Consider the following 12,500-nt stretch of genomic DNA (forward strand, 5'->3'; position numbering starts at 1 on the left):
GGTGGATGTGTTGGTGGTGGTGGTGGTGGATGTGTTGGTGGTGGTGGTGGTGGTGATGGTGATGGTGGAGGTGTTGGTGGTGGTGGTGGTGGTGGTGATGGTGATGGTGGAGGTGGTGGTGGTGGTGGTGGTGGTGGTGGAGTTGGTGGTGGTGGTGGCGGGGTGGTGTTTGTGGTAGTGGGGAAAGTAGTGGTGGGGGAGACGGTGGCGGTGGAAGTAGTGGTGTTTGTGGTATGAGTGATGGGGTGGTGGTGGTCGTTGTAGTTTTAGGTGATGGTGGAGGTGTTCCGTGTTTGTTTTAGTGGCAGTGTCAGTGGTGGTGATGATGGTGTTTGTGATCCCAGCGCCAACTCTCCATTGCCATACCATTGCCTCCATTCTATAAACCTTGAAAGAGCTAAATATAAAAGGTTACATGTCCATGTTTACCTGATAGGTCCCAATATACCCTTTTCACAAAGTCGTCATCATAGCAGAAGTTGACCACAACAAAAAAAATGGATCTGATCCTTTTCCTCTCACGGCAGAGGTAGTAGACTATGCTTGAAGATTGCTGGGATGAAGCCTTCTGGTGTTCCGTGTCTCCTGGTTCACGGGTCGAGTGCACATAGTGTACGTTGCAATACACCACCTCACCCTCTTTAACTATCTCACTCAGAGTCTCTCCTCTTGTGAGCCGGGGGTAACCTTTTACGCGTTTATAATTATGCTTATACCACGGTCTGCGGGAATACTCGATTCTGATTGGATGCAGGGTGCGCATTAACTCCTGATATACGGACACCTGGACAAGTAGTTCCGTCAAATTGCCTGTTTACCGTTCTCAATTAATGCGCTAGCTGGCGTATCGTCTCTAAAATAGTAGTAACCATAGCAACGGAAAACAAAACAAATCTCAGCGGACTATAATACCTCCCGCTACCTCCCGTTCATAGTCGTAGCTATGGTCCGTCATAATTACTGGAGGAGTGAACAACGTTTCCGTTGCATGAGAACCCAACGGGCGTGTAATGGTGGTTCCGGGTATTAGTCGGACCCTCAGGCGTAACCAGGGAAACAAATGTATGTTTTGTGGAAAACTTTATATTCAGATGGTAAAACGCATGAAAATATAAATTAATGGTCTTAATTTGGTCACCGTTGGTAAGTGACCGTGGTATAAGCGGGATAATGCCCTTCGAGGTGTCCATTATCAGGAATTAATGGACTTCGCGGAGGCAACCGTCCTCCGCTTCGCGTCGGACGGTTCACGCCTCCACGTCGTCCATTAATTCCTGATAATGGACACCTCGTCGGGCATTATCCCTTACTTAACTATTAATTTCTATCTTGGAATTAACAAGATTTCATGCCATATTCTGATCATTTTCTGAAATGTTTAATAAAACATATGTTAACATTATTGTACACTTCAAGATGGATAATATTTAAGCCTACACAAGTAAAATAAGTATTATTACAATCTGTATACAACAACACATAAGTGGTAAAGTATTTAAAGATCAATCGAATGAAATAATGAATTCCTTTTGCCTTCCTTTAAGAAATTAAAAATCAAAAGTGGAATGATGGTCTAAAACAAATGTCAAACAGTGGCTGTCAGACCACATCCATGCAATACAACTCTGGCCTCGTGTTTTCAACTGTCCAAGCTTTATTCAACATTAGAACTGCTTTCTGAAAAGGAGCCACTTCATATACACACCATGATATTTGAACCATTGTGTTTGTGAGCACATGAGGGCGCGGTCCAAGGGCATGTTGTTGAACAAGTCTCCTCATCAGCAATACATTTAGTATTAGTGCACAGCTGCACGTCAGTTTGCTAAGTCCACAGTCTCCATGGATGTGGTCCGTGTTGCTACACACCAATGTCTACTGGTGTGTGTGATGGTGTGTGTGTGTGTCTGTGTGTGTGTGTCTGTGTGTGTGTCTGTGTGTATAAAGAGACAATGACATCATCATCATGCACACACACATGTAGACTTGTTGTTCCCAAACCTGGTGTGTATGTGTGTGTGTGTGTGTGTGTGTGTGTGTGTGTGTGTGTGTGTGTGTGTGTGTGTGTGTGTGTGTGTGTGTGCGTGTGTGTGTGTGTGTGGTTTTGAGGGTGAGAGGGATGGAATGAATTAAGAAAGGGATTGAAAGTAGTGTGTGTGTGTGTGTGCGTGCATGCGTGCGTGTGTGTGTGTGTGTATGCATGTGCGTGTGTGTGTGTGTGTGTTTTGAGGGTGAATGAAGTAAGAAAGGGAATGAAAGTAGTGTATGAGTGTGTGTGTGTCTAATATTTTAAAACTTAATGGAGACATACATGTACTATGAACCCCCCCCCCATCTCCTCACCGCTGGCCACTGATTGGTCCAGGCCTCCTGACTCCAGCAGTGCGGATTAGTTCATGTTTCCCACTTAACCTCCCCTGTTTTCTCTCTCTCTCTCTCTCTCTCTCTCTTTCTCTCTCTCGCTCTCTCTCTCTCTTCCCCCCCCCCCCCTCTCTTTCTCAACGTCACATGATCCGTTACATCACGGGATTGAGGTCAGTGCTGGATTAGGTGAACTACGTCCAGAGAGGGAGCGAGCGGGTGGGCGAGCGAAGCAGCGCTGGAATTACTGAAAGTGAGGGAGGAGAGGGGGTGTGTAGAGGGGAGGGGAGGAGCAGAGAGAAGACAGGAGGGGAGGAGAGGAGGGGAAGAGAGGGGAGGGGAGGAGAGGGGGGGAGACGGGAGGGGAGGAGAGGGGGGAAGAGGGGAGGAGAGAGGAGGAGAGGAGAGGAGAGGGGAGGAGAGGAGTGGAGAGGAGAGGAGAGTGGAGAGAAAAGAGGGGAGGAGAAGGGAGGAGGGGAGAGGAGAGAAAAGGGGAGGAGATGAGGGGAGAGGGGGGGAGGAGAAGGGAGGAGAGGGGATGGAGTGGGAGGGGAGGAAGGGGAGATGGGAGGGGAGGGCAAGAGAGGGGAGTGGGTGAAGAAGAGAGGGGAGGAGAGGAGCGGCAAGTGGAGGGGAGGAGAGGAGAGGGGAGGAGAGGAAAAGAGAGGAGAGGGGGTGGGGGGGAGGGGAGGAGAGGAGAGGAGAGGAGGTGAGAGGGTGGAGTCAGTGGGGTCGGGTTCAGATTGTATGGATGAAAAGTAGGAGAGAGAGTAGGTGGTACGAGAGAGAGTTATAACGGCAATAGTGAGAGATTGGGACCATTGAGAAGCAAGAGGAACATATGAAGGAAGCAGGGGGGGGCGTAGAGAAAAGGAAAATAAGATGGTTTACGAGTGAAAGTGGGTTTTCCAGCAAAGTAATTTGCTGGAGAGGTCTTAGTTTGGGACTACGATGACCATTGTGTTTTCAGCATAAGGTACATCGAAGTCATCAAATGAAAAAGAACAGCAATGTCTATGAAGACCCAGTTGTAGCGGAGGACTTCACTTTGACTGATGCCCAGTCAAATCAGGAGGGAAATAGTGTTGATAACTCTTCGTTATTTAACAGAATTGCAATTTCTACATTTTGGATCAGTAGGTACTATGAAGAAAATAATGAAAGCAAACAGCCTCAAGCTTAATCAATAAAGAAACTATATAATAAAAAATCTTACTACGTCACACGACATTACATTAGCTGTTATTCTAGTTTTTTATGTTCGCTTGCTAGTGAACTATGTGTTGTGCTGGATATGAAGATGTTATGACAAACATGCTAGCTTGGCCACCAAAACCCATGTTTACTGGTAAATAATTTAAATATTTGCCTGGCTTGTTTACTCTGAAACCGGCGAGACTAAGTCCTCACAGCTAAACCCATGCAGGGATAAAACATCTACACATCGAGGATGTATAGTTTGAGCTCAGCAATAATCTCACAGGACTTGGATGCAGCACAAAAAAACAGGATGAGTGTATCCTGTAACACACACACACACTCACACGCACAAACACACACAAACACACATGCACACACACTCAGAGACTCTCACACACACACACACACACACACACACACACACACACACACACACACACACAAACTCTCTCTCACACACACACACACACACACACACACACACACACACACACACACATACACACACACACAAACACACAAACACACACAGACGCATACACACACACACACACACACACACACACACATAAATTAATCTGTTGCTGGTATTGATGGTGTATTGTATTGTACATTATATTATGTATAGATTATATATATATATATATTCATATTGTAAGTAGTTTTGTTTGTTCGGCTCCTCCGACACCAAAACAAAGGTTGTTGCTGCGACTCTGCACTCGGGCCAGGTAGGACTTCCGTGAACCACACATGCCAAACTATATTATCAGTCCAAGCCACATTCCTAGGCATAGCCTTAATGTGTACAGCATGAGCCTCCATTGGACCAATGGGCATCCCCAGGTGATCCCTGATTTGCCCAGAATATACCAGGGAGAAGCAGAAGCACTGCAGATGTGGCTAGATCTTCAACGACACCGAATAGAGGAACTGGCAAGGCCAGAAGACACCAGCCGCGCACCTGATTTAAGCCAATCAATGTTCAATGTATTTGTAAATGATCTAGCCATGTAATGGTACTGGCCTACAAGGCGGTCAATCGAACTGCCCCCGCCTACCTCCAAGCGTTAGTCAGACCACACACCCCAGCTCGAGCACTCCGCTCAACTACCTCAGCTGGACGATGGTACCACCATCGCTAAGAGCAAGCAAAGGTTGATCATCAGAGTCACAACTCTTCTCTGTTTAGGCACTGCAAGGGTGGAACGATCTCCCTGCCGATGTCAGGGCCGCAGAGTCGCTCACCAGCTTCAAGGCTACGCAAAAGACTCAAGACTCACCTGTTCAGACTTCACCTCGAATCTGCATAGCCTCCCACCTTACACCCCACCGGTTTTACGCACTTATTGTATGTTGTACGTCCTTGCACTTAAAAATAGTACTTAGCATTGTGTAGCATCTTATCCTAGCTAGCTTTGTTGTATACGGGGAATGGGTTAACAGAGCGATTGCTAGTGCTTGGCACTGGGTTCTATGAACATCCTTACTTTACCGATATATTGTTGTTTCTCTTCTGACAAATGTACATACTGTCACTTTGCGTCTGCTAAATGCCCCAATTGTAATGTAATCATCCAAGTACCTTTAGATGATAATGGTTGAGTTTTAACACAAGGAATGGCTGAATGAGACGACGGTTTTGTGTTTTCCGAAGGCGGGAGCTGGCTGCTGCCATGCTGTATGATGGACCTTTGACCCATGTTGAGTATTTCCTTTTTTTTATTTCAATTTGAAACGGGTCAAACTTTAATTAACGATGCTTGTTGTCCCATGATGCATTGCGCCAGTGCCGAGCATCTGTCGCCGGGAACATTGGAAACAGTTTGAGAGAGAGAGAGAGAGAGAGTGAGAGAAGAGAGAGGGGAGAGAGAGAGGGAAAGAGAGAGAGAGAGAGAGAGGGGGGGGGGAGAGAGCGCAATCCTATGTAAATCCTATGGAGGGAGAGAGGTCGAGATGGTAAGGGGACCAGTGATGAGAGAGATGATGGAAAAAAGGAAGAGAACATGGGAAGAGTGAGAGTATGGAGAGGAAGACGGGAGGAGGAAGACGCAGAGGAGGAAGAGGAACCAGAGACAGTAATCCTGTCTAATTCACTTAGTGTTGCGCTGATAGAGCTGGACACTAAGAGGATTGGAACATTCTCCAAATTAGATCAGCAAGAATAACAAACTGCAAGGAGAGGAGGTATGAATAGATACATGATGCGGTATGTCAGGAAGGAGGGCATGAAGAAATGCATGATGGGGTTCGTCAGGGAATGGGGCATGAAGAAGTGCATGATGGGATATGTCAGGAAAGAGGGCATGAAGAAATGCATGATGGGATATGTCAGGGAACGGGGCATGAAGAAAAGCATGATGGCAAAAGAAACTCAGAGCAGGAAAGATTGAACATTGAACAAATTACAATATATACCAAACCCTCCTATAATCCAGACACCCATTTGGGTCCAAGTCATCATTATCTGACTTTCACTATTAGTGATATTAGTGAGGTGTTAAATTGTAATCTGCAGTAAGGACCTTAGCCGAAGTGTATAACGTTGTAGACAGTGGCTGCCTGATCCATTCATACTTTAATACTGATCCAGTTACCACCAGCTAGCCACAGATCACACACACACACACACACACACACACACACACACACACACACACACACACACACACACACACACACACACACACAAACAAACACGCACACACACACACACACACACACACACACACACACACACACACACACACACACACACACACACACACACACACACACACAAACACACACACAGACACATGCATGCACACACACACACACACACACACAAATACAGATTTCCAATAAATTCTTAAATATGAACTAAATAAAAATATGAACTGCACAGTACAACAGATGCAAAAGGGAATTTATTTTAATTAAGTCCATCCCTATTACAGTCAGAAAGCAAATTCTTGCGGCTAGTGATTTTGTAATTGCCATACAAGGGACCACCTGAGAGGTGGAGATAGGGACTGAAGTTTGCAGTACAGGAGAGAGGGATTGGAAGAAGAGGAAGCTAGAGAAGGCGGAAGAAGGGGTTTGTGTTGGGGGTGGGGGAATGAAGGGGGTCTGGGTGATTACAATGTGCATGGGGAGCTCGGGACCGCCAGCATGTTGTGTAGGGAGGGATTAGATGGGAGAAGAAATGAATCATATTTAAGTCCTGAGTGTGTCTGTGTCTCTCTCTGCCCTCTCTGCTCCCCAGGCCATATGCTGCCCCCAGGGATTATCTGTCTAGCTATCTACAGTATATTCTATCTGTGGATCTGTTCCATCTACCTATCTCTCTATGACTATATATAATAGTCTATCTATCAATCAATCAATAAATCTATCTATCTATCTATCAGTCAGTCAGTCTGTCTGTCTGTCTGTCGGTCCGTCTATCAGTATGGTATATCTATATATTTATATAGCTATCTATCTATCTATCTATCAATCTAGATTATATACAGTATATATATATATATAATATATATATATATATAAACCATACATCTATCTATCCATCAGTTTGTCTATCTGTCTGTCTGTATGTCTTACGTAAAGGGATTTCCATCCACATGTGGTTGTGGCAAAACGTCCCAAGAAATCCTTACAGGGGCGATATGACACCCAAATCTGTAATATGGTTACACAAATTGTTAATAATGTTTCCACTAAGGATTCACGCAATTACGGCATGTAATGTGTGTTTAAATGCCTTTCAGAATAATTCCATTCATAAATAAAAGCGACGTAATCCATTTGGATCAACAAGGCTTACTCAGTTGATCAGACTAAAACGTTTGTGTGAAAACATGTGAATGAGATGAGATTGGTGTGAGCAAGTGAGGGGATGGTTGTTTGAGGATTTTGCTTATGCAATTCATACTTTTCCCCTTTACCTCATCCTTTACACATCTTACCATCGGATGTAATCAAATCTATATGTATTGCTCATCACATCGCAATGTACTTCATTTTTTACCTAATTGTGCTTCTCTTTTCGGGTGGTGCCAAACTGAAGTTGTAGGCTGAGCGCTGAGTCACTGCGTGCCTAAAACCAGCTCTCTGTTGTGACCCCAGACAGTTGAACTCTGCCCTATTTGTAGAGCAGGGTTATGCTGTCCTGAACCTTTTAAAGGCTCAAGCAAACGCTACAACACAACAACTATTTAACGCAATTCACAGATCTAAAAACCCGGTGTTTTAATGGGTTCTTATATCTTTCCCTCCCTCACTGTCCTCTCATTCCTCACTTATACACTCCAAACCTCCCGTACGCAACATTAGGCTTCAACTAGGTCTAGATGGTCATTATTGTCTTTGTGTTCCCATCGTGTACTCCCTAAACACTTGATTCAGGCGCCCACGTTCAATAACCACTGATCCTCATGCAGTCATCTCAATTGTAAAACTCCATCTGACCAAGTCCTAAACAATTGCAACCACAATGAAACGCATCAAAGTCAATGAAAGGTAGCACCTTTTTCATGAAATCGTTTTAATGTTCCAGAAAAACGGCAGCTAGCTAGCATGTTAGTCGTGAGACCGGTTCAACACCACAGACATAACAGATGAAATATACAAAAGAAGAAAAATTCATTCATGTCAGAAAAAGAGAAGCGAGAGAGGATTATAAAGAATGCAAAAAGGTAAAGTAGATGATTAAGAAGCAGACACAGCAATGTATCTTATCACTGCTACTTGCATTAAATAACCCCTGAGTTTGAAAAAAAGAAGGTACGATGAAGTACTGAAAAAATTTACGAAACTACAAAAATAAACTGGAAAATATTAACTTCAAAAGTTGGCAGTTGTCTAGTAGAGAGATTGTTTGGTGGAGGGCCCATGTAACAATATATTGTAGATGGCATTTTTCAAGTAAAGTTTTAATATTTACAGGAGAACAACACAAAAATGTATTAGCAATAATAACAGATGTCGGCCGAAGACATAGAATTAATACTGATAATAATTCTGATAATATTAACTTCAAAACAATTTACCACAATTTCAACCTTAAGGAATTCACAATTACATTTTTTACGAAACATCATCATGTTTTAGTCTAATACGAAAATAAAGATCAAACACCAAACACATATACACTAGTCACCATCACATTTTCACAGGTCGGAGCTGAGAGAGACAAAGCCTCTTGGCAGGGGGCTGCAGGTGGAGTCACCGGCAGTGCCCTCCCTTCCTCTGCTGCAGTCCTCTCACCTGCCACACACTTGAACCTTCAAAATGGGTTGTTTTCTTTTTGTTCAATGGGAGATTTCTAAAAATGGTGCAGGGTCGATTTTTTTAAATTATTTTTTTATGACAATCTGTCAACATTCCCACCCCGTTAGCATTCACTGGAAGCATGACCATTTTCCCAAACAGCCACAAATAGGTATTGAGTGTGTTCAAACTAAAAGCTCGGGGGGGGGGGGCAGGGGCATTTTACACACAACTATTCATAAAGGCAACAGGTTATTTTACTGCAGTGACTTGGTTAGTTACCAACACTATCGTCAGTCTCCCCTTCCGATTGGTCGGCCCGATCAGAAGGTCCAACTCAATACAAAGGACTATTGTTTCAGCACTCTAAGCTGTCTCACTGGTTAGATGTTGAGAATAACTGTCAGCCATAAGGACACCAATTTCTGCCTGCCTTTTGTGTTTGTCTAATGGGGGATAAGCAGCGTTGCCTTGCGAGCTGTTGGAGTCAGCTCAGGTCGTATAAAAGCAGCTTTTGAAAATAAATACATCATAGAAGTCAGGGTCATCATCTCGTATCCTGAACCAGTTTCCTGTTTTTTTAAGGAAAAAACATGGAAGCGCTCTTATTTCAGGGTCTTTTCTCAGACATTACACAGACACAGTATTGGCTGCTGCTACATGGAGGCCCTGTGTGTGTGGTGCTGTGGTATTGAGGGCGTAGCGGGCACTGTGTTAGATTGAATCCAAGGCAATTGCAATTGAAGTTGATTCCCGGTGAACTAGGTTTTATGATTTAGTACATTTCAATCACTTAAATTTTCTATCAATTGAATCAAGTTTAAGTTTCTGTTCAACATCGCTATCAACTTTCTTTGTTACAATCACAGAGCCAAAAAATACCAGATTGCAACTACAAACGGCTGTCATTCGTTGCTGTTGTTTTTTCTTGGTTTTTCATTAATCAATCTAAACGTCCACACATCATCTTGAGTATTGTTCACCTGGCATGATGTTCCCTTCCTCAGCTACACCTTTCCCGCCGCCACCCCATCCCCTCTAACCCCACCTCCTGCACATCAATCTACAAGACCTGGAACTTCCAGGAGTTCTGGTCTTTGTAGTCCAGACAGTCAGTGGCATTGAAATTGAGCTTCCAGGCAGTTTGGTCCTTGTAGTCCAGACAATCAACAGCGCCGAAGCCCAGCGAGGCGGCCGTGTAGCCCTGGGAGGACAGCGAGGCGGGGGACTGGCTGAGAGGCCCCCCCATGGAGGAGGCGGTGATGGGGCTCAGGGCGCCCCCGGTGCCCGACAGCTGGGGGTGCATGGGGGACAGGTAGGAGCTGCAGTCCAGGCCCGTGAAGTAGGAAGAGGAGCCGGCGTAGCTCTGGCTGTAGGCCGGGGCCTGGCTGTAGGCCATGGGGTAGCCCCCCGAGCGCTGCATGCAGTTGGCCGAGGACACGGACAGGGGGTCCGGCAGCGGGGAGATGGAGGCCGGGCTCCAGATGGACACGGTGGCGCTGGCCGCGCTGGCGCTGGGCGTGATGGAGGTGCCCGGGGGAGGGGGCTGGGGGCTGTAGGGCCCGTTGCCCACGTTGACCGAGGCATCGTTGTTGAGGTCGCGCGACGGGGACGCCTTCTTCTTGGGAGGCCGCGGTTTGGACTGGCCGGTGCTCTGCTGCTGCTGCTGGCGGCACTTGGCCCTGCGGTTCTTGAACCAGACCTGGAGGGGCCAGGGGGGGCGGAGTTTAGTATGTTTCCACCATCAAATGCTGCTTCCACATTGTCATTGAGAACTGTATTTGGTTCGTATCCAAGTAAGGTATCCACATAATATATTTATAAATGAATGTGTGACTACGTATTAAAGCTGCAGTCAGTAATGTATAACTCACAGCACTTTGTTTTGATCGATTGTGTTTTGATAGATTCTCACGGTTCTGAGGCCTCCGTTAGACTATTGATGATTGTTTGAGAGACTATTGCTGATTATTTGAGAGACGAATGCATGAAAAGAGAGATAAGACTCAACCACGACTTAATCAAAACAAAGTGGGACATTATAAAAATCGATGATTGCAGCTTAAGATCTTTCTTCATTGAAACAAAAAAAGTTCGACAGTGGAAGTTCCGTGACTTAATGGTTACCTGGACGCGGGACTCGGGCAAGTTGATTTTCAGGGCCACTTCCTCCCTCATGAAGATGTCCGGGTAGCGCGTCTTGGCAAACAGCGCCTCCAGGATGTCCAACTGAGCGCGGGTGAAGGTGGTGCGCTCCCTGCGCTGCTTGCGCGGTGTGTCTGCGGAAAGGAAATTAAATAAATCAGTTCTCCATTGTTCTTCTTAAAAATATAACGAAGTGCTTTTTCTTAAATAGATTGATTTTGACTGGTATTTTTTTGGAAGCCAAGAGTCCTTCTGGATGAAGTACATTTTTATTATTTAGTGGTGCATGGAATTCAAGTAATTGGCAAAGTTTTGCATGTTAAAAAAATGCAACTAATTCTTTCGTTATTTTTTGTGTTCGTAGACTATTCTGCGTGGAAGTAATATTATATTATAGTTTACCGCAAGTTGATATGTTGCTCGATCTCCTTGTTTTACTATATAGATACTTCTTAAGCGTAAAATATATCTTTCTTTTGTCTTTCGTTTTCGTTTTTCTGTCTGAAAATATTCAACATTTAAAAGTCTGAAATTACACAATACAAGGCAGGTTTAATCTAAATATTTAAGAAACGGGGGGTCTTCGAAACAAACCAAACGAAATAATGATGTAAGAAATCTGTGAAGTTTTTTTAAATGATAAGTAAGAGTCAGAGTGAATATTAGAGTGGACAGATGTTGGTGAACCCAGCAGAGACGCGGTGCCCAGTATCCAAACACACCCTGGCATTGAGAGGAACTCAGACCGCATAAATAGGTTACATCTAAAAAGTGACAGATTGCAGACGTTTTGGGGATTTGAAGTAAGTGTGTGAGCAGGCTGTGCTTTCATTCACACGTTTTATTGTTCTTTGATTCTATAATCCGCCGAATTTATAGGTCAAGTGAACACATGTTTTGGTGGCAGAATAAATATACACACATAGAGTCACTTTCATTTAAACCATTCACGTTCATAAAAATAACCCTCCACCAAAATATAAAACCCATTGAAATTTCGTTCTGTCAAAGTTAGTAATTTTCATATCAAGGCCTTTTACGCACGAATTACGCGCACTGCATTTTCCACTTCCCTTTTACACAAGCATCAAATGAATGTGTCTACCCATTAAATACAAAACAAAATACAATTATCCCAGTACATTGCACAAATGAAAAAAATTATATATATATTCATGACTTACTGGGATATCCGACGGCGCTGTGAAGGAGATCCATGCCCTGGCCGGAGAGCGTTAACCCGTTCACGGCGTAATGTGGTTGCTTAATGTAGGACATCATTCCTCTGCCGGCTTTAAAACGCTCCCTCACTCACTAACTCTCTCTCCGTCTCTCTGACCGGGGGCCGGGTCTCCGAGCTAGTCTCTCTCTCTCTCTCTCTCTCTCTCTCTCTCTCTCTCTCTCTCTCTCTCTCTCTCTCTCTCTCTCTCTCTCTCTCTCTCTCTCTCTCTCTCTCTCTCTCTCTCTCTCTCTCTCTCTCTCTCTCTCTCTCTCTCTCTCTCTCTCTCTCTCTCTCTCTCTCTCTCTCTCTCTCTCTCTCTCTC

General features: G+C 44.6%; 1 protein-coding gene across 1 annotated transcript; it reads right to left on the reverse strand.

Moving 5' to 3' along the window:
• Positions 1 to 8,057: 8,057 nt before the first annotated feature.
• LOC115528900 (homeobox protein otx5-A) lies at positions 8,058 to 12,390 on the reverse strand. The gene is made up of 3 exons (XM_030337294.1): positions 12,141 to 12,390; positions 10,939 to 11,090; positions 8,058 to 10,513 (listed from the first exon to the last, which is right to left on the reverse strand). The coding sequence occupies exons 1-3, from the start codon at positions 12,235 to 12,237 to the stop codon at positions 9,875 to 9,877; spliced, it is 888 nt and encodes a 295-aa protein (XP_030193154.1). The 5' UTR covers positions 12,238 to 12,390; the 3' UTR covers positions 8,058 to 9,874.
• Between the last annotated feature and the right edge of the window lie 110 nt (positions 12,391 to 12,500).

This window comes from Gadus morhua, chromosome 16, assembly GCF_902167405.1.
Source record: "Gadus morhua chromosome 16, gadMor3.0, whole genome shotgun sequence".
NCBI lineage: Eukaryota > Metazoa > Chordata > Actinopteri > Gadiformes > Gadidae > Gadus > Gadus morhua.